Source organism: Oncorhynchus nerka, linkage group LG20, assembly GCF_034236695.1.
Source record: "Oncorhynchus nerka isolate Pitt River linkage group LG20, Oner_Uvic_2.0, whole genome shotgun sequence".
In the NCBI taxonomy this organism is placed as follows: Eukaryota; Metazoa; Chordata; class Actinopteri; order Salmoniformes; family Salmonidae; genus Oncorhynchus; species Oncorhynchus nerka.
Window position 1 is genome coordinate 77,725 of NC_088415.1, and position 21,605 is coordinate 99,329.

At 45.4% G+C, this 21,605-nt stretch overlaps 1 protein-coding gene across 1 annotated transcript; it reads left to right on the top strand.

The window, feature by feature from the left end:
- The first annotated feature begins 355 nt into the window (after window positions 1-355).
- Window positions 356-20,568, top strand: ccdc115 (coiled-coil domain containing 115). The gene is made up of 5 exons (XM_029653953.2): window positions 356-683; window positions 816-919; window positions 11,130-11,230; window positions 19,145-19,333; window positions 20,262-20,568. Exons 1-5 carry the CDS (start codon window positions 567-569, stop codon window positions 20,372-20,374), a joined length of 624 nt encoding a protein of 207 aa, XP_029509813.2. The 5' UTR covers window positions 356-566; the 3' UTR covers window positions 20,375-20,568.
- The last annotated feature ends 1,037 nt before the right edge of the window (window positions 20,569-21,605 follow it).

Consider the following 21,605-nt stretch of genomic DNA (forward strand, 5'->3'; position numbering starts at 1 on the left):
GTCCGAGTTTGGCCGGTGTAGGGCGTCATTGTAAATAAGAATGTGTTTTTAACTGACTTGCCTTGTTAAATAAAGGTTCAATTAAAATATTATAATAATTTACAAAAGTATCCAGACCCTTTGCGATGAGACTCGAAATTGAGCTCAGGTGCATCCTGTTTCCATTGATCATCCTTGAGATGTTTCTACAAATAAATAAATAAAGGTTACAAATATATATGTATATGTGTGTGTATATATATTTAACATTTTGAATGGGTTATCCACGTTGCAATGTTTTGAAATGCGGGCTTTTATTTTGAAGGTTTATTCAATGCCGTACAGACGTGACGTAATCATTTGTGGAGCGATCCCCTCACATGACCAGAAGACGGAAGTGGCATTTGAAGCCTCGTAAACAATCGCTCTCTGACTGTCTCTTTCAAACAAACCGTGATACAAACGAAAAGAAAACCACAAATTAATCGCGTTTTATCAAGATCTAAGTTGGGATAGTCACCGGGATCTCTGCTCGTCGAACTGTGAGACGGTAGGAGAGAGCGAGAGAGAAACAGAGACAGAGAGAGATGGGTCTGTCAGAGAAAGAAGAGTGTGTCTTGTTGGATCAAAAGCTGCTTGTCTTTATGGACCAACTGGAGCTGCTGGAGGAGAAACGAGAGAGACTCAACTCTCTAATAGAACAGGTATAGGATGGAAATTACATGATGTATCAAGGGCTAGACTGTCTTTGATGTCTCAGAGGCTTTTTATTATGGCTTTACGTGTGTGTGTGTGTGTGTGTGTGTGTGTGTGTGTGTGTGTGTGTGTGTGTACAGGGATGGTTCTCCATGTCCAAAGCGAGGTATTCGATGGGCAACAAGCAGGTGTCTGCTCTGCAGTATGGGAGTGAGATGGAACCTCTGGTCCGAGTGCACACCAGGTACGAAGGAGATGCGCTTAGCCAAAGACTGTATTAACCTTATAAACCATCTATAACCAGGGATGCAAACTAGTCACCTTTCAGCGAAATTTGCCGTTTGGGTCCGATGAGAAACGTTTGGGGGTGGGATTTGGATCACTACTGGCTGTAAGCGAACGAGTGATCCGCGTTTGGAGCAATACTCTGCTTTATCCAAGGCTCAACCAATATACTGTCTGCTGTATCCAAGGCTCAACCAATATACTGTCTGCTGTATCCAAGGCTCAACCAATATACTGTCTGCTGTATCCAAGGCTCAACCAATATACTGTCTGCTGTATCCAAGGCTCAGCCAATATACTGTCTGCTGTATCCAAGGCTCAGCCAATATACCGGCTGCTGTATCCAAGGCTCAGCCAATATACCGGCTGCTGTATCCAAGGCTCAACCAATATACCAGCTGCTGTATCCAAGGCTCAACCAATATACTGTCTGCTGTATCCAAGGCTCAGCCAATATACTGTCTGCTGTATCCAAGGCTCAGCCAATATACTGTCTGCTGTATCCAAGGCTCAACCAATATACTGTCTGCTGTATCCAAGGCTCAGCCAATATACTGGCTGCTGTATCCAAGGCTCAACCAATATACTGTCTGCTGTATCCAAGGCTCAACCAATATACTGTCTGCTGTATCCAAGGCTCAACCAATATACTGGCTGCTGTATCCAAGGCTCAACCAATATACTGTCTACTGTATCCAAGGCTCAGCCAATATACTGTCTGCTGTATCCAAGGCTCAGCCAATATACTGTCTGCTGTATCCAAGGCTCAACCAATATACTGTCTGCTGTATCCAAGGCTCAACCAATATACTGTCTGCTGTATCCAAGGCTCAGCCAATATACTGTCTGCTGTATCCAAGGCTCAACCAATATACCGGCTGCTGTATCCAAGGCTCAGCCAATATACTGTCTGCTGTATCCAAGGCTCAGCCAATATACCGGCTGCTGTATCCAAGGCTCAGCCAATATACCGGCTGCTGTATCCAAGGCTCAGCCAATATACCGGCTGCTGTATCCAAGGCTCAGCCAATATACCAGCTGCTGTATCCAAGGCTCAACCAATATACCAGCTGCTGTATCCAAGGCTCAACCAATATACCAGCTGCTGTATCCAAGGCTCAACCAATATACTGTCTGCTGTATCCAAGGCTCAACCAATATACTGGCTGCTGTATCCAAGGCTCAACCAATATACTGGCTGCTGTATCCAAGGCTCAACCAATATACTGGCTGCTGTATCCAAGGCTCAACCAATATACTGGCTGCTGTATCCAAGGCTCAACCAATATACTGTCTGCTGTATCCAAGGCTCAGCCAATATACTGGCTGCTGTATCCAAGGCTCAACCAATATACTGTCTGCTGTATCCAAGGCTCAGCCAATATACCAATATACTGTCTGCTGTATCCAAGGCTCAGCCAATATACTGTCTGCTGTATCCAAGGCTCAGCCAATATACTGTCTGCTGTATCCAAGGCTCAGCCAATATACTGTCTGCTGTATCCAAGGCTCAACCAATATACTGTCTGCTGTATCCAAGGCTCAGCCAATATACTGGCTGCTGTATCCAAGGCTCAACCAATATACTGTCTGCTGTATCCAAGGCTCAACCAATATACCGGCTGCTGTATCCAAGGCTCAACCAATATACCGGCTGCTGTATCCAAGGCTCAACCAATATACCGGCTGCTGTATCCAAGGCTCAACCAATATACTGTCTGCTGTATCCAAGGCTCAACCAATATACCGGCTGCTGTATCCAAGGCTCAACCAATATACCGGCTGCTGTATCCAAGGCTCAACCAATATACTGGCTGCTGTATCCAAGGCTCAACCAATATACTGTCTGCTGTATCCAAGGCTCAACCAATATACTGTCTGCTGTATCCAAGGCTCAACCAATATACTGTCTGCTGTATCCAAGGCTCAACCAATATACTGTCTGCTGTATCCAAGGCTCAGCCAATATACTGTCTGCTGTATCCAAGGCTCAACCAATATACTGTCTGCTTTATCCAAGGGTCAGCCAATATACTGTCTGCTGTATCCAAGGCTCAACCAATATACTGTCTGCTGTATCCAAGGCTCAACCAATATACCGGCTGCTGTATCCAAGGCTCAACCAATATACCGGCTGCTGTATCCAAGGCTCAACCAATATACTGTCTGCTGTATCCAAGGCTCAACCAATATACCGGCTGCTGTATCCAAGGCTCAACCAATATACCGGCTGCTGTATCCAAGGCTCAACCAATATACTGGCTGCTGTATCCAAGGCTCAACCAATATACTGTCTGCTGTATCCAAGGCTCAACCAATATACTGTCTGCTGTATCCAAGGCTCAACCAATATACTGTCTGCTGTATCCAAGGCTCAACCAATATACTGTCTGCTGTATCCAAGGCTCAGCCAATATACTGTCTGCTGTATCCAAGGCTCAACCAATATACTGTCTGCTTTATCCAAGGGTCAGCCAATATACTGGCTGCTGTATCCAAGGCTCAGCCAATATACCGGCTGCTGTATCCAAGGCTCAACCAATATACCGGCTGCTGTATCCAAGGCTCAACCAATATACCGTCTGCTGTATCCAAGGCTCAACCAATATACTGTCTGCTGTATCCAAGGCTCAGCCAATATACTGTCTGCTTTATCCAAGGGTCAGCCAATATACTGTCTGCTGTATCCAAGGCTCAACCAATATACTGTCTGCTTTATCCAAGGGTCAGCCAATATACCGGCTGCTGTATCCAAGGCTCAGCCAATATACCGGCTGCTGTATCCAAGGCTCAGCCAATATACCGGCTGCTGTATCCAAGGCTCAGCCAATATACTGTCTGCTGTATCCAAGGCTCAGCCAATATACTGTCTGCTGTATCCAAGGCTCAGCCAATATACTGTCTGCTGTATCCAAGGCTCAACCAATATACCAGCTGCTGTATCCAAGGCTCAGCCAATATACCGGCTGCTGTATCCAAGGCTCAGCCAATATACCGGCTGCTGTATCCAAGGCTCAGCCAATATACCGGCTGCTGTATCCAAGGCTCAGCCAATATACTGGCTGCTGTATCCAAGGCTCAGCCAATATACCAGCTGCTGTATCCAAGGCTCAGCCAATATACCAGCTGCTGTATTCAAGGCTGCTTTATCCAAGGGTCAGCCAATATACTGTCTGCTGTATCCAAGGCTCAGCCAATATACTGTCTGCTGTATCCAAGGCTCAACCAATATACTGTCTGCTGTATCCAAGGCTCAGCCAATATACTGTCTGCTGTATCCAAGGCTCAACCAATATACTGTCTGCTTTATCCAAGGGTCAGCCAATATACTGTCTGCTGTATCCAAGGCTCAACCAATATACTGTCTGCTGTATCCAAGGCTCAACCAATATACCGGCTGCTGTATCCAAGGCTCAACCAATATACCGGCTGCTGTATCCAAGGCTCAACCAATATACTGTCTGCTGTATCCAAGGCTCAACCAATATACCGGCTGCTGTATCCAAGGCTCAACCAATATACCGGCTGCTGTATCCAAGGCTCAACCAATATACTGGCTGCTGTATCCAAGGCTCAACCAATATACTGTCTGCTGTATCCAAGGCTCAACCAATATACTGTCTGCTGTATCCAAGGCTCAACCAATATACTGTCTGCTGTATCCAAGGCTCAACCAATATACTGTCTGCTGTATCCAAGGCTCAACCAATATACTGTCTGCTGTATCCAAGGCTCAGCCAATATACTGTCTGCTGTATCCAAGGCTCAACCAATATACTGTCTGCTTTATCCAAGGGTCAACCAATATACTGTCTGCTGTATCCAAGGCTCAACCAATATACTGTCTGCTTTATCCAAGGGTCAGCCAATATACTGTCTGCTGTATCCAAGGCTCAACCAATATACTGTCTGCTTTATCCAAGGGTCAGCCAATATACTGGCTGCTGTATCCAAGGGTCAGCCAATATACTGGCTGCTGTATCCAAGGCTCAGCCAATATACTGGCTGCTGTATCCAAGGCTCAACCAATATACCGGCTGCTGTATCCAAGGCTCAACCAATATACCGTCTGCTGTATCCAAGGCTCAACCAATATACTGTCTGCTGTATCCAAGGCTCAGCCAATATACTGTCTGCTTTATCCAAGGGTCAGCCAATATACTGTCTGCTGTATCCAAGGCTCAACCAATATACTGTCTGCTTTATCCAAGGGTCAGCCAATATACTGTCTGCTGTATCCAAGGGTCAGCCAATATACTGGCTGCTGTATCCAAGGGTCAGCCAATATACTGGCTGCTGTATCCAAGGGTCAGCCAATATACTGGCTGCTGTATCCAAGGCTCAGCCAATATACTGGCTGCTGTATCCAAGGGTCAGCCAATATACTGGCTGCTGTATCCAAGGCTCAGCCAATATACTGGCTGCTGTATCCAAGGGTCAGCCAATATACTGGCTGCTGTATCCAAGGCTCAGCCAATATACTGGCTGCTGTATCCAAGGCTCAGCCAATATACTGGCTGCTGTATCCAAGGCTCAGCCAATATACTGGCTGCTGTATCCAAGGCTCAACCAATATACTGTCTGCTGTATCCAAGGCTCAACCAATATACTGTCTGCTGTATCCAAGGCTCAGCCAATATACTGTCTGCTGTATCCAAGGCTCAGCCAATATACCGGCTGCTGTATCCAAGGCTCAGCCAATATACCGGCTGCTGTATCCAAGGCTCAGCCAATATACCAGCTGCTGTATCCAAGGCTCAGCCAATATACTGTCTGCTGTATCCAAGGCTCAGCCAATATACTGTCTGCTGTATCCAAGGCTCAGCCAATATACTGTCTGCTGTATCCAAGGCTCAACCAATATACCAGCTGCTGTATCCAAGGCTCAGCCAATATACCGGCTGCTGTATCCAAGGCTCAGCCAATATACCGGCTGCTGTATCCAAGGCTCAGCCAATATACCGGCTGCTGTATCCAAGGCTCAGCCAATATACTGGCTGCTGTATCCAAGGCTCAGCCAATATACCAGCTGCTGTATCCAAGGCTCAGCCAATATACCAGCTGCTGTATTCAAGGCTGCTTTATCCAAGGGTCAGCCAATATACTGTCTGCTGTATCCAAGGCTCAGCCAATATACTGTCTGCTGCATCCAAGGCTCAACCAATATACTGTCTGCTGTATCCAAGGCTCAACCAATATACTGTCTGCTGTATCCAAGGCTCAGCCAATATACTGTCTGCTGTATCCAAGGCTCAGCCAATATACCGGCTGCTGTATCCAAGGCTCAGCCAATATACTGGCTGCTGTATCCAAGGCTCAGCCAATATACCAGCTGCTGTATCCAAGGCTCAGCCAATATACTGTCTGCTTTATCCAAGGCTCAGCCAATATACCAGCTGCTGTATCCAAGGCTCAGCCAATATACCAGCTGCTGTATTCAAGGCTGCTTTATCCAAGGGTCAGCCAATATAATGTCTGCTTTATCCAAGGCTCAGCCAATATACTGTCTGCTGTATCCAAGGCTCAGCCAATATACTGGCTGCTTTATCCAAGGCTCAGCCAATATACTGGCTGCTGTATCCAAGGCTGCTGTATCCAAGGCTGCTGTATCCAAGGCTGCTGTATCCAAGGCTGCTGTATCCAAGGGTCAGCCAATATACTGGCTGCTTTATCCAAGGCTCAGCCAATATACTGGCTGCTTTATCCAAGGCTCAGCCAATATACCGGCTGCTGTATCCAAGGCTCAGCCAATATACCGGCTGCTGTATCCAAGGCTCAGCCAATATACCGGCTGCTGTATCCAAGGCTCAGCCAATATACTGGCTGCTGTATCCAAGGCTCAGCCAATATACTGGCTGCTTTATCCAAGGCTCAGCCAATATACTGGCTGCTGTATCCAAGGCTCAGCCAATATACCAGCTGCTGTATCCAAGGCTGCTTTATCCAAGGGTCAGCCAATATACTGGCTGCTTTATCCAAGGCTCAGCCAATATACTGTCTGCTTTATCCAAGGCTCAGCCAATATACCAGCTGCTGTATCCAAGGCTCAGCCAATATACCAGCTGCTGTATCCAAGGCTCAGCCAATATACTGTCTGCTTTATCCAAGGCTCAGCCAATATACTGGCTGCTTTATCCAAGGCTCAGCCAATATACTGGCTGCTTTATCCAAGGCTCAGCCAATATACTGTCTGCTTTATCCAAGGCTCAGCCAATATACTGGCTGCTTTATCCAAGGGTCAGCCAATATACTGGCTGCTTTATCCAAGGCTCAGCCAATATACTGGCTGCTTTATCCAAGGCTCAGCCAATATACTGGCTGCTTTATCCAAGGCTCAGCCAATATACTGGCTGCTTTATCCAAGGCTCAGCCAATATACTGTCTGCTGTATCCAAGGCTCAGCCAATATACTGGCTGCTTTATCCAAGGCTCAGCCAATATACTGTCTGCTTTATCCAAGGCTCAGCCAATATACTGGCTGCTTTATCCAAGGCTCAGCCAATATACTGGCTGCTTTATCCAAGGCTCAGCCAATATACCAGCTGCTGTATCCAAGGCTGCTTTATCCAAGGCTCAGCCAATATACTGGCTGCTGTATCCAAGGCTCAGCCAATATACTGTCTGCTTTATCCAAGGCTCAGCCAATATACTGTCTGCTGTATCCAAGGCTCAGCCAATATACTGGCTGCTGTATCCAAGGCTGCTGTATCCAAGGCTCAGCCAATATACTGGCTGCTGTATCCAAGGCTGCTGTATCCAAGGCTCAGCCAATATACCGGCTGCTGTATCCAAGGCTCAGCCAATATACTGGCTGCTGTATCCAAGGCTGCTGTATCCAAGGCTCAGCCAATATACCAGCTGCTGTATCCAAAGCTGCTGTATCCAAGGCTCAGCCAATATACCAGCTGCTGTATCCAAGGCTGCTGTATCCAAGGCTCAGCCAATATACCGGCTGCTGTATCCAAGGCTCAGCCAATATACCGGCTGCTGTATCCAAGGCTCAGCCAATATACCAGCTGCTGTATCCAAGGCTGCTGTATCCAAGGCTGCTGTATCCAAGGCTGCTGTATCCAAGGCTGCTGTATCCAAGGCTGCTGTATCCAAGGCTGCTGTATCCAAGGCTGCTGTATCCAAGGCTGCTGTATCCAAGGCTCAGCCAGTTATTCACATAACAACAGAATGCAGCACTCGACTGAAGAGAGAAGAGAACCAATTTGCTAGTTACAGACTCAGCGCTCTGGAAAGACGGCAGCAGTTTGCAAAGGCAGTCTGGAAAGACGGCAGCAGTTTGCAAAGGCAGTCTGGAAAGACGGCAGCAGTTTGCAAAGGCAGTCTGGAAAGACGGCAGCAGTTTGCAAAGGCAGTCTGGAAAGACGGCAGCAGTTTGCAAAGGCAGTCTGGAAAGACGGCAGCAGTTTGCAAAGGCAGTCTGGAAAGACGGCAGCAGTTTGCAAAGGCAGTCTGGAAAGACGGCAGCAGTTTGCAAAGGCAGTCTGGAAAGACGGCAGCAGTTTGCCTGTTACAGCAGCAAGTCCCTGAACGATAACAAAGAGGTAGGTGAGAAGCCAGATCACGAACGGGGTGAGAAGGTGATGAAGCAAACTCCATTTGGAAAGTTTGAGGTGTGGAAAAAGTATTGTTAGCATTGTTTAGTATCTTGCTATAGTAGCTGGATCCAATTCTCTGTCAGCTAACAAGAGTAATGTTGAGCAACATTAGCCAACTTAGCTGATCAAATAATTTAGTTTATGGTGTGAAAATTAGCTGGCTGCTAATAAAGTCAGACAGCTAGCTAGCTAACGTTACAACATCAGATGAGCTAACGTTAGTAAGCTAACCAATTCGCTATAGTATTAACTGTTATACGATTCCTTGCCGTTCCTCAAGTATTAACGGTTAGTTGTTTAAGCAATCAGTGTGAAATGTTAACTAAACTCAGCAAAAAAAGGAACGTCCCTTTTTCAGGACCCTGTCTTTCAAAGATAATTTGTAGAAATCCAAATAACTTCACAGATCTTCATTGTAAAGGGTTTAAACACTGTTTCCCTGCTTGTTCAATGAACCATAAACCATTAATGAACATGCACCTGTGGAACGGTCGTTAAGACACTAACAGCTTACAGACGGTAGGCAATTAAGGTCACAGTTATTAAAACTTAGGACACTAAAGAGGCCTGTCTACTGACTCTGAAAAACACCAAAAGAAAGATGCCCAGGGTCCCTGCTCATCTGCGTGAACGTGCCTTAGGCATGCTGCAAGGAGGCATGAGGACTGCAGATATGGCAAAAGCAATACATTGTAATGTCAGTACTGTGAGACGCCTAAGACAGCGCTACAGGGAGACAGGACGGACAGCTGATCATCCTCGCAGTGGCAGACCACATGTAACAACACCTGCACAGGATCGGTACATCCGACCATCACACCTGCGGGACTGATGCAGGATGGTAACAACAACTGCCCAAGTTACACCAGGAACACACAAACCTTCCATCAGTGCTCAGACTTTCCACAGTAGGCTGAGAGAGGCTGGACTGAGGGCTTGTAGGCATGTTGTAAGGCAGGTCCTCACCAGACATCACTGGAAACAACGTCAACTATGGGCACAAACCCACCGTCGCTGGACCAGACAGGACTGGCAAAAAGTGCTGTTCACTGACAAGTCGTGGTTTTATCTCACCAGGGTTGATCGTCGGATTTGTGTTTACCCTTCCTGCAGGCTCATCCTGACACGACCCTCCAGCATGACAATGCCACCAGCCACACTGCTCGTTCTGTGTGTGATTTCCTGCAAGACAGGAATGTCAGTGTTCTGCCATGGCCAGCGAAGAGCCCGGATCTCAATCCCATTGAGCACACCTGGGACCTCAATGGGATTGAGATCAATTATGCCAACAAAGAGTATCATGCTCTGCTGGCACATTGTAGAACAGATGTCCACAGGTAGAAAATGTACAATGTAATAATGTGTAGTGTAGCTGAAAAGCTTTTGTTGTATTGAATTTGACAGTAACACTTGTGTGTGTGTGTGAGTGAGGAAGGATTATTAAATGTTTTACTCAGTTAACGTTATTTTTCCACACATGAAGCCTTGTGCACTTGATCAATGTCTCCTATAGTGGCCACTATAATAGAGCAAAAATAGAATGCCTGTTTGTTTCAATCTATTTCTACTTTAAGATGTTTTCTTCCTATTTTCAATATTTAGATGTGTGTGGTCACAAGCATTCTATTATAAAGGCTGTCATGGTAACTACATTATTAGTGTATAGTTTTTTTCTCAAGACTTGAGTGTCATTTGCAGTAAAGTTTAGGTAACAAATAACATTGGATTGTTTTCTTTACATTGTTTTAGCTGTGAGTTCTGTTCACACTAAACACTTTTTATTTTACACACAGAGACTGATCATGTAGATCATATTGCAAAAATCTCTAAAGCTGGAGACTCACATCTCCCTCACTAGCTTTAAGCACCAGCTGTCAGAGCAGCTTACAGATCACTGCACCTGTACATAGCCCATCTGTAAACAGCCCATCTATCTACCTACCTCATCCCCATACTGCTATTTATTTATGTATTTACTTTGCTCCTTTGCACCCCAGTATCTCTACCTGCACATTCATCTTCTGCCGATCTACCATTCCAGTGTTTAATTGCTATATTGTAATTACTTCGCCACCATGGCCTATTTATTTCCTTAACCTACCATTTGCACTCACTGTATATAGATGTTTTGTTTTCTTTTGTTCTATTGTGTTATTGACTATGTTTTGTTTGTTCCATGTGTAACTCTGTGTTGTTGTATGTGTCGAATTGCTACACTTTATCTTGGCCAGGTCACAGTTGCAAATGAGAACTTGTTCTCAACTAGCCTACCTGGTTAAATAAAGGTGAAATAAAAAAAATATATTCTTTGTTGTTTTATTAGTTGAAACCTGCATTAACCCCTAGCAGGGATTTTTCGCATTGCGAAACAAAAGTGTCACCTTTTTGGGCCCTCACCAGTTTGCATCCCTGACTATAACTTAGTGACATCGATTCCATACAACTTTATTCAGTTCTCACCATTCAATGGACTCAAACTTCCAAGGCATGTCTGTTTATCAACTCTGTGTAATGTGTGGTAGAGGGTATATCTGGGATAATAATGATGTCAGTGTGTCGTAGGACTCTGGAGAGTGGTGAGGCCGAGTTCCAGACAAAGAGAAGGACGCTGAAGTCTCCTGAAGAGAGACAGGTGGAGGACATTGGACCTAAAGACAAGGAGGGTAATGGAGCACCACTGACTAGTGTAGGCTGTGTCTTCTCTATACTACAGGCCTTTAAAAGGGATAGGTCAATAGTACTGTATATAGTGCATTCGGAAAGAATTCAGACCTTCCAACAGACCCTTTACTCAGTGCTTTGTTGAAGCACCTTTGGCAGCGATTACAGCCTCAAGGCAAAATCAAATTTTATTTGTCACATGCACCGAATACAACAAGTGTAGATCTTACCGTGAAATGCTTTACTTACAAGCCCTTAACCAACAGTGCAGTTCAAGAAAAGTTAAGAAAATATTAACCAAATTAAATAAAGTAAAACATTATTAAAAGTAACACAATAAAATAACAATAACGAGGCTATATACAGGGGGTACCGGTACCAAGTCAATGTGTGTGGGGGGGTGCAGGTTAGTCGAGGTAATTTGTACATGTAGGTAGGGGTGAAGTGACTATCCATAGATAATGAACAGCGAGTAGCAGCAGTGTACAAAACCAATGGAGGGGGGGGTCAATGGAATAGTCCGGTGGCCATTTGATTAATTGTTCAGCAGTCTAATGGCTTGGGGGTATAAGCTGTTCAGCAGCCTCATGGCTTGGGGGGTAGAAGCTGTTCAGCAGTCTAATGGCTTGGGGGTGGAAGCTGTTCAGCAGTCTTATGGCTTGGGGGTAGAAACTGTTCAGCAGTCTGATGGCCTGGGGGTAGAAGCTGTTCAGCAGTCTAATGGCTTGGGGGTAGAAGCTGTTCAGCAGTCTGATGGCTTGGGGGTAGAAGCTGTTCAGCAGTCTTATGGATTGGGGGTAGAAGCTGTTAAGGAGCCTTTGGTCCTAGACTTGGCTCTCTGGTACCTCTTGCCGTGCGGTAGCAGAGAAAACAGTCTATGACTTGGGTGACTGGAGTCTCTGACAATTTTTGGGGTCTTTCTTCTGACACTGCCTATTATAGAGGTCCTGGATGGCAGGAAGCTTGGCCCAAGCTGGGCCATTCGCACTACCCTCTGATATACAGGTCCTGGATGGCAGGAAGCTTGGCCCAAGCTGGGCCATATGCACTACCCTCTGTAGCGCCTTACGGTCAGATGCCGAGCAGTTACCATATCAGGCGGTGATGCAACCAGTCAGGATGATCTCGATGGTGCAGCTGTAGAACTTTTTGAGGATCTGGGGACCCATGCCAAATCTTTTCAGTCTCCAGAGGGGGAAAGGGTGTTGTTGTGCCCTCTTCACGACTGTCTTGGTGTGTTTGGACCATGATAGTTCGTTGGTGATGTGGACACCAAGGAACTTGAAACTCTCGACCCGCTCCACTACAGCCCCGTCGATGTTAATGGGGGCCTGTTCGGCTCGCCTTTACCTGTAGTCCACGATCAGTTCCTTTGTCTTGCTCACATGCTTGAAACATGTAGGTATTACAGACTCAGTCAGGGAGAGGATGAAAATGTCAGTGAAGACACTTGCCAGTGGCTCCGCGCATGCTTTGAGTACACGTCCTGGTAATCCATCTGGCCCCGCGGCTTTGTGAATTTTGTTGGCTACCGAGAGCGTTATCACACAGTCGTCCAGAACAGCTGGTGCTCTCGTGCATGCTTCAGTGTTGCTTGCCTCGAAGCGAGCATAAAGGGCATTTAGCTCGTCTGGTAGGCTCGGGTCACTGGGCAGCTCGCGGCTGTGCTTCCCTTTGTCGTCTGTAATAGTTTTCAAGCCCTGCCACATCCGACGAGCGTCAGAGCCGTTGTAGTAGGATTCAATCTTAATCCTGTTTTGACGCTTTTCTTGTTTGATGGTTCGTTTGAGGGCAAAGCGGGATTTCTTCTAAACGTCCGGATTAGTGTCCCACTCCTTGAAAGCAGCAGCTCTAGCCTTTCGCTCGATGCGGATGTTGCCTGTAATCTATGGCTTCTGGTTGGGATATGTACGTACGATCACTGTGGGGACTACGTCGTCAATGCACTTATTGATGAAGCTGATGACTGAGGTGGTATACTCCTCAATGTCATTGGATGAATCCCAGAACATATTCCAGTCTGTGCTAGCAAAACAGTCCTGTAGCGTAGCATCCGCCGCATCTGACCATTTCCGTATTGAGTGATTGTTAGGAAATGATGATTAATATGACTGAACAAATCATTTTAAATGGAACTGTAAGTAAACTTATACTCTGTTTTATTATATCTGATTAACAATATGAGTTCATAAGAAGGGATTATGAGACACGGACAAGGAGTAATAAGTTAATGAACACCATTCCAACTAGGCAGAAACAAATGGGTTGTGGACTGTGTAAACACATAAGGTCGTTAGCCTATGGTTGTCCCAACCTGAAACTTAGCTCTGGGGTTTTTAGATAAGGCAGTGAGTGCATTCCTAGGTTTTCTGTTAAATAAACCTGTCAGTTCAGTGGTGATCGATAATGTTGAGGGGTCAAAAGTTATCTGGGAGTGTGGTAGTAAGTTAGAATGAACTTTTCACCTTACTTTGTCCCGGTCGAGAGGAGGGGATTCGGTTAAGGCAGTGAAATGACGTCATGATCTGTATATAAACTGCTGCACGTGTTTAAGTGGTAGCGCGCTCCGAGAATAAATTCTATTACCTATTATTTAAAGACTGGTCTGCGTCTATTTTATGCAAACAAGAAATCTTACAAATTCTCATAAAATAAATTAAGGGCTTTCAATTGATGAAAGCACATAGGCATAATTAAATTACAGTAACAGTGATTCACTGGTACTTCCTACTTTAGTTTTTGCTCATAAGCAGGAATCAGGAGGATAGAATTATGGTCAGATTTGCCAAATGGAGGGCGAGGGAGAGTTTTGTATATGTGTCTGCGTGTGGACTATAGGTGGTCTTGAGTTTTTTTCCCTCTGGTTGCATATGTGACATGCTGGTAGAAATGAGGTAAAACGGATTTAAGTTTCCCTGCATTAAAGTCCCTGGCCACTAGGAGCGCTGGTCTTGGATGAGCATTTTCTTTTTTGCTTATGACCTTATGGAGTTGGCTGTGTGCGGTTTTAAGTGCCAGCATTGGTTTGTGGTGGTAAATAGATGGCTACGAATAATATAGATGAGAACTCTTTTAGTAGTTAGGGTGGTCTACAGCTTATCATAAGGTACTCTACCTGAGGCGAGCAATACCTCAAGATTTCTTTAATATTAGACATTGCGCACGAGCTGTTATTGACTAGCTGTTATTAACTAGCTGTTACGCACACCTCCACCCCTCAGCTTACCAGACATAGCTTCTCTGTTCTGCCAGTGCAGGGAAAATCCCGCCAGCTCTATATTTTCCGTGTCGTCGTTCAGCCACATCTCAGTGAAATATAAGATATTACACGTTATAATGTCCCATTGGTAGGATAATCTTGATCATAGGTCATCGATTTTATTTTCCAATGATTGCGCGTTGGCCAATAGAACAGATGGCATGGGAGTTTACTCGCTCACCTACAAATTCTCTGAAGGCAGACCGACCTCCGTCCCCTTTTTCTATGTCTTTTCTTCACGCAAATGACGGGGATTTGGGCCTGTTCCCAGGAGAGCAGTATATCCTTCTCGTCGGACTCGTTAAAGGAAAAAGCTTCTTCCAGTTTGAGGTGAGTAATTGCAGTTCTGATGTCCAGAAGTTATTTTCGTTCATAAGTGATAGTAGCTGCAACATAATGTACAAAACAAGTTTTAAAAAATAAGTTTACAAACAATGAAAAAACACAGTTTGTTAGGAGCCTGTAAAATGTCACCCATCCTCTCCGGCGCCAGTCTTCTTGGGTATGACGCTACAGGCTTATTAGCACACCTGTATTTGGTGAGTTTCTCCCATTCTTCTCTGCAGATCCTCTCAAGCTCTGTCAGGTTGGATGGGGCGCTCTGGAGCAGGTTTTCATCAAGGATCTCTCTGTACTTGTCACGCCCTGACCTGAGTATTCTTTGTTTTCTTTATTGTTTTGGTTAGGTCAGGGTGTGACATGGGTGATGTATGTGTTTTTGTACTGTCTATGGATTTTGTAGGTTTATGGGGTTGTTTATCATCTAGGTGTTTATATATGTCTATAGTTGCCTAGATTGGTTCTCAATTAGAGGCAGGTGTTTGTCGTTGTCTCTGATTGGGAACCATATTTAGGCAGCCATCTTCTTTGGGTATTTGGTGGGTTATTGTCTATGTTGCCTGCCTGTCTGCACTAGTATTTTATAGCTTCACGTTCAGTTTGTTGTTTTTGTATAGTTTGTCTTCGTCTTCATTAAAAAGTATGTGTTCTAATCACGCTGCGCTTTGGTCTCCTCCATACGACGAACGTGACAGTACTTTGCTCCATTCATCTTTCCCTTGATCCTGACTAGCTGTGCAGCAATGCTCCCTATCCAACCTGACAGAGCTTGAGAGGATCTGCAGAGAAGAATGGGAGAAATTCCCCAAATAGAGATGTGCCGAGCTTGTAGCGTCATACCCAAGAAGACTCAAGGCTGTAATCGCTGCCAAAGGTGCTTCAACAAAGTACTGAGTAAAGGGTCTGAATGCTTATGTAAATGTGATATTTGTGATATTATGGGGTATTGTGTGTAGATTGAGGGGATACAACATTTCATCCATTTTTCGAATAAAGCTGTAACGTAACAAAATATGGAGGGGTCTGAATACTTTCTGAATGTAGCATTACTTAGTTCACTGAGAAATCAGGTTATATTGAATTATTTGGAGTTATGTCTTGGGTTCGTTAACTTAGAGATACTTGTTAGTGCCACTGAATGCATGTAAAATATTGATGGGAGACTCTGTTACGGAGGAATGGAAATACTTGTTTTTAGGCTGGATCATGTTGTTGCATGTTTTAATTATGTAATGTATTGATGGGAGACTCTGTTACGGAGGAATGGAAATACTTGTTTTTAGGCTGGATCATGTTGTTGCATGTTTTAATTATGTAATGTATTGATGGGAGACTCTGTTACGGAGGAATGGACTTGTTTTTAGGCTGGATCATGTTGTTGCATGTTTTAATTATGTAATGTATTGATGGGAGACTCTGTTACGGAGGAATGGAAATACTTGTTTTTAGGCTGGATCACGTTGTTGCATGTTTTAATTATGTAATGTATTGGTTGTTGCTGCTGCCTTTGCCAGATCGCCCGGCGTGTCCCCGGGCACTCTCATTGGTTGACTTCTGTAACTGAAAAAGCCTAGGTTTCATGCATGTTAACATCAGAAGCCTCCTCCCTAAGTTTGTTTTACTCACTGCTTTAGCACACTCCGCCAACCCTGATGGCCACCGAAAATTCTGAGATTTCCATCCCCAACTACAACATTTTCCATCAAGATAGAACTGCCAAATTTGCAGAGATGGCCTGCAAATTTCTGTCATACTTTCCAGGTCTATGCTCAAACAGTTCGAGCTTCTAATTTTAAAAATGAATCTCTCCAGAAATGTCTCTTCCCTGTTGCTGCCTGTTATTGACCCCTCTCAGCTCCCAGCTGTGCCCTGGACACCATATGTGAAATGATTGCACCCCATCTATCTTCAGAGTTCGTTCTGCCACGTGACCTAAACTGGGATGTGCTTAACACCCCGGCCATCCAACAATCTAAGCTAGATGCCCTCAACCTCACACAAATGATCAAGGAACCCACCAGGTACAACCCTAAATCCGTAAATATGGGCACCCTCATAGATATCATCCTGACCAACTTGCCCTCCAAATACACCTCTGCTGTTTTCAATCAGGTTCTCAGCGATCACTGCCGCATTGCCTGCATCCGCTATGGGTCTGCAGTCAAACGACCACCCCTCATCACTGTCAAACGCTCCCTAAAAAACACTTCTGCGAGCAGGCCTTTCTAACCGACCTGGCCCGGGTATCCTGGAAGGATATTGACCTGATTCCGTCAGTTGAGGATGCCTGGTCATTCTTTAAAAGTAATTTCCTCACCATCTTAAATAAGCATGATAGCAGATGTTCTGAAAGAGCTGCAAAACCTGGACCCGTACAAATCAGCTGGGCTAGACAATCTAGACCCTCTCTTTCTAAAATTATCTTCCGCCATTGTTGCAACCCCTATTACTAGTCTGTTCAACTTCTCTTTTGTATTGTCCGATATCCCTAAAGATTGGAATGCTTCTGCGGTCTAGACCCAAACTGTTATAAACCTATATCCATCCTGCCCTGCCTTTCTAAGGTCTCCGAAAGCCAAGTTAATAAACAGATCACTGACCATTTAGAATCCCACCGTACCTTCTCTGCTGTGCAATCTGGTTTCCGAGCTGGTCATGGGTGCACCTCAGCCACGCTCAAGGTCCTAAACGATATCAGAACCGCCATCGATAAAAGACAGTACTGTCTTCTACCGTCTTCATCAAACTGGCCAAGGCTTTCGACTCTGTCAATCACCGTATCCTTATCGGTAGACTCAACAGCCTTGGTTTCTCAAATGACTGCCTCGCCTGGTTCACCAACTACTTCTCAGACGTAGTTCAGTGTGTAAAATCGGATGGCCTGTTGTCCGGACCTCTGGCAGGTTCTATGGGGGTACCACAGGGTTCAATTCTCGGGCCGACTATTTTCTCTGTATATATCAACGATGTCGCTCTTGCTGCGGGTGATTCCCTGATCCACCTCTACGCAGACGACACCATTCTGTATACATCTGGACCTTCTTTGGACACTGTGTTAACTAACCTCCAAACAAACGTCAATGCCATACAACACTCCTTCCGTGGCCTCCGACTGCTACAACACTAGTAAAACCAAATGCATGATTTTCAACCGTTCGCTGCCCGCACCCGCACGCCCGACTAGCATCACTACTCTGGACGGTTCTGACTTAGAATATGTGGACAACTACAAATACCTAGGTGTCTGGCTAGACTGCAAACTCTCCTTCCAGACTCATATTAAACATCTCCAATCCAAAATTAAATCTAGAATCGGCTTCCTATTTCACAACAAAGCATCCTTCACTCACGCCGCCAAACACACCCCCGTAAAACTGACACTCCTACCGATCCTCGAATTCGGCGATGTAATTTAGAAAATAGCTTCCAACACTCTACTCAGCAAACTGGATGCAGTCTATCACAGTGCCATCCGTTTTGTTACCAAAGCCCCTTATACCACCCACCACTGCGAACTGTATGCTCTTGTCGGCTGGCCCTCGCTATATATTCGTCGCCAGACCCACTGGCTCCAGGTCATCTACAAGTCTATGCTAGGTAAAGCTCCGCCTTATCTCAACTCCCTGGTCACGATAACAACACCCACCCGTAGCACGTACTCCAGCAGGTATATCTCACTGATCATCCCCAAAACCAACTCCTCTTTGCTTCCAGTTCTCTGCTGCCAATGATTATATTTCCCTCACTAACTTTAAACATCAGCTATCTGAGCAGCTATCCGATCGCTGCAGCTGTACATAGCCCATCTGTAAATAGCACACCCAATCTACCTACCTCATCCCCATATTGTTTTTATTTACTTTTCTGCTCTTTTGCTCACCAGTATTTCTACTTGCACATCATCATCTGCTCATCTATCACTCCAGTGTTAATTTGCTATCTGTAATTACTTCGCTACTATGGCCTATTTATTGCCTACCTCCATTTGCACACACTGTATATAGACTTTTTTTTCTATTGTGTTATTGACTGTACACTTGTTTATTCTATGTGTAACTCTGTGTTGTTGTTTGTGTCGCTTTGCTTTATCTTGGCCAGGTCTCAGTTGTAAATGATAACTTGTTCTCAACTAGCTTACCTGGTTAAATAAAGGTGTTCTCAACTAGCTTACCTGGTTAAATAAAGGTGTTCTCAACTAGCTTACCTGGTTAAATATATATCTTTTTAAAGAGACTGGGTCTCAAAGAGCTTTTCCTGGTTAAATAAAGGTTAAAAAATTAAGTCCCCTCATCTGACTGTATGTTTGTTGAATCTACAGGTGTGAGGAGAAGAGTGAAGACGCAGGAAGTTCCAGAGATAGACCAGAGTGACAACAAGCATCTGTGGACAGAGACTGAGCCGGCTCCCTCCTCCAAACCTGAACCCAACCCCCAGCAGGACCCACTGAAGTGGTTTGGAATCCTGGTGCCTCAGACCCTGAAACAGGCCCAGGCCTCGTTCAAACAGGGTAGGCTGTCTGAAAGGATGGATGAAACCAGTTAGGGTCTAGTAGGATGGATGAAACAAGTTGGGGTCTGTCTAGTAGGATGGATGAAACAAGTTAGGGTCTGTCTGGTAGGATGGATGAAACAAGTTGGGGTCTGTCTGGTAGGATGGATGAAACAAGTTAGGGTCTGTCTGGTAGGATGGATGAAACAAGTTGGGGTCTGTCTGGTAGGATGGATGAAACAAGTTGGGGTCTGTCTGGTAGGATGGATGAAACAAGTTAGGGTCTGTGGTAGGATGGCTGAAACAAGTTTGGGTCTGTCTAGTAGGATGGATGAAACAAGTTAGGGTCTGTCTGGTAGGATGGATGAAACAAGTTGGGGTCTGTCTGGTAGGATGGTTGAAACAAGTTGGGGTCTGTCTAGTAGGATGGATGAAACAAGTTGGGGTCTGTCTAGTAGGATGGATGCCTTCCGTCTTCCAGCATGTACCAGTATGGATGAAAAATTAATTTTCCCTTCTCTTCTTCTCCCCCCTTCCACCTCCTCCCTTCTACCCTCCTCCCCCATCCAACCCCTCCCTTCTCCCCTCCTCCCCCATCCAACCCCTCCCTTCTCCCCTCCTCCTCTCCCTTCCCCTTTCTCCCACCCGTCTCCCCCTCTCCCTTGTACCCTCTTCCCCTCTCTCTTTTTCCCCCCCTCCCCTCTCCCTTGTCCCCTCCTCCCCTCTCCATTGTCCCCTCCTCCCCTCTCCCTTGTCCCCTCCTCCCCTCTCCCTTGTCCCCTCCTCCCCTCTCCCTTGTCCCCTCCTCCCCTCTCCCTTGTCCCCTCCTCTCCTCACCCCTCTCCCTTGTCCCCTCCTCACCCCTCTCCCTTGTCCCCTCCCCTCCTCACCCCTCTCCCTTGTCTCCTCCTCTCCCCTCTCTCCCTTGTTCCTCCTCTCCCCTGTAGTGGTAGAGTTGTCAGCAGAGGTGGCTACTCTCCAGTCTGCAGTCCTGACCACCAGACAACAGTTGCAGATGAAACAGAAGAGCAGCAGCCAGACCCCGGACCTGACTGACTGACTTGACTGACCAGACTGACCAGACGGACCTGACTGACCTGATCATGGTTTAGCGTACACAGCCACTCTCTCCCACATAGTATAGTAGTACTTCTGTCTAGAGCACTTTATACAAAGGCTGAGGGGGCTGCAGCACCCCTGATAAATAAATACAAAATATACAAATAATAAAATAGACATCTTTTTTTATCACAATTTGTGAACTTTATTACACCTCTATTAGCGGAGAGAAATACTCAAGATATACCCCTGCTGCCTATACGTACATGTAGGTAGCAGGGGTAAAGATATGTTGAGGTAGATATGTACAGTACCAGTCCAAAGTTTGGACACCTACTCATTCAACTTTATTTTTTACTATTTTCTACATTGTAGAATAATAGTGAAGACATCAAAACTATAAAACAACACAAATGGAGACATGTTGTAACCAGAAAAGTGTTCAACAAATCTAAATATATTTGAGATTTGAGATTATTTAAGGAAGGGAAGACATGTAGCCTAGTGGTTAGAGCGTTGGGCCAGTAACCGAAAGGTAGCTGGATCGAATCCCCGAGCTGACAAGGTAAAAATATGTCATTCTGACCCTGAACAAGGCAGTTAACCCACTGTTCCCCAGTAGGCCGTCATTGTAAATAAGAATGTGTTCTTAACTGACTTGCCTAGTTAAATAAAAAAGCCACCCTTTGCCTTGATGACAGCTTTGCACACTCTTTCTGCATTCTCTCAACCAGCTTTACCTGGAATGCTTTTCCATCCGTCTTGAAGGAGTTCCCACAAATGCTGAGCACTTGTTGGCTGCATTTCCGTCACTCCAGCTTATCCCAAACCATGTCAATTGGGTTGAGGTCGGGTGATTGTGGAGGCCAGGTCATCTGATGCAGCACTCCATCACTCTCCTTGGTCAAATAGCCCTTACACAGCCTGGAGGTGTGTTGCGCCATTGTCCTGTTTAAAAACAAATGATAGTCCCACAAAGCGCAAACCAGATGGGATGGTCATAAAACAAATTATTTTGTGTAAGCTTCTCAGCTAGCTTGTTAGCTGATCAAATGTCTGTTCCAAACGTGTTTCTTCTAGCTAGATAACATCACATCATTACATGAAATGCTTGTGCAAGTAGCTAGCTAGCTAACATTACTAGCTAGCTGTGATAAATGTATTCTATCAAAACATCCGACTGAAGTGAGTTGTGGGTCATTGTCCTGTGATAGTCCCACTAAGCGCAAACC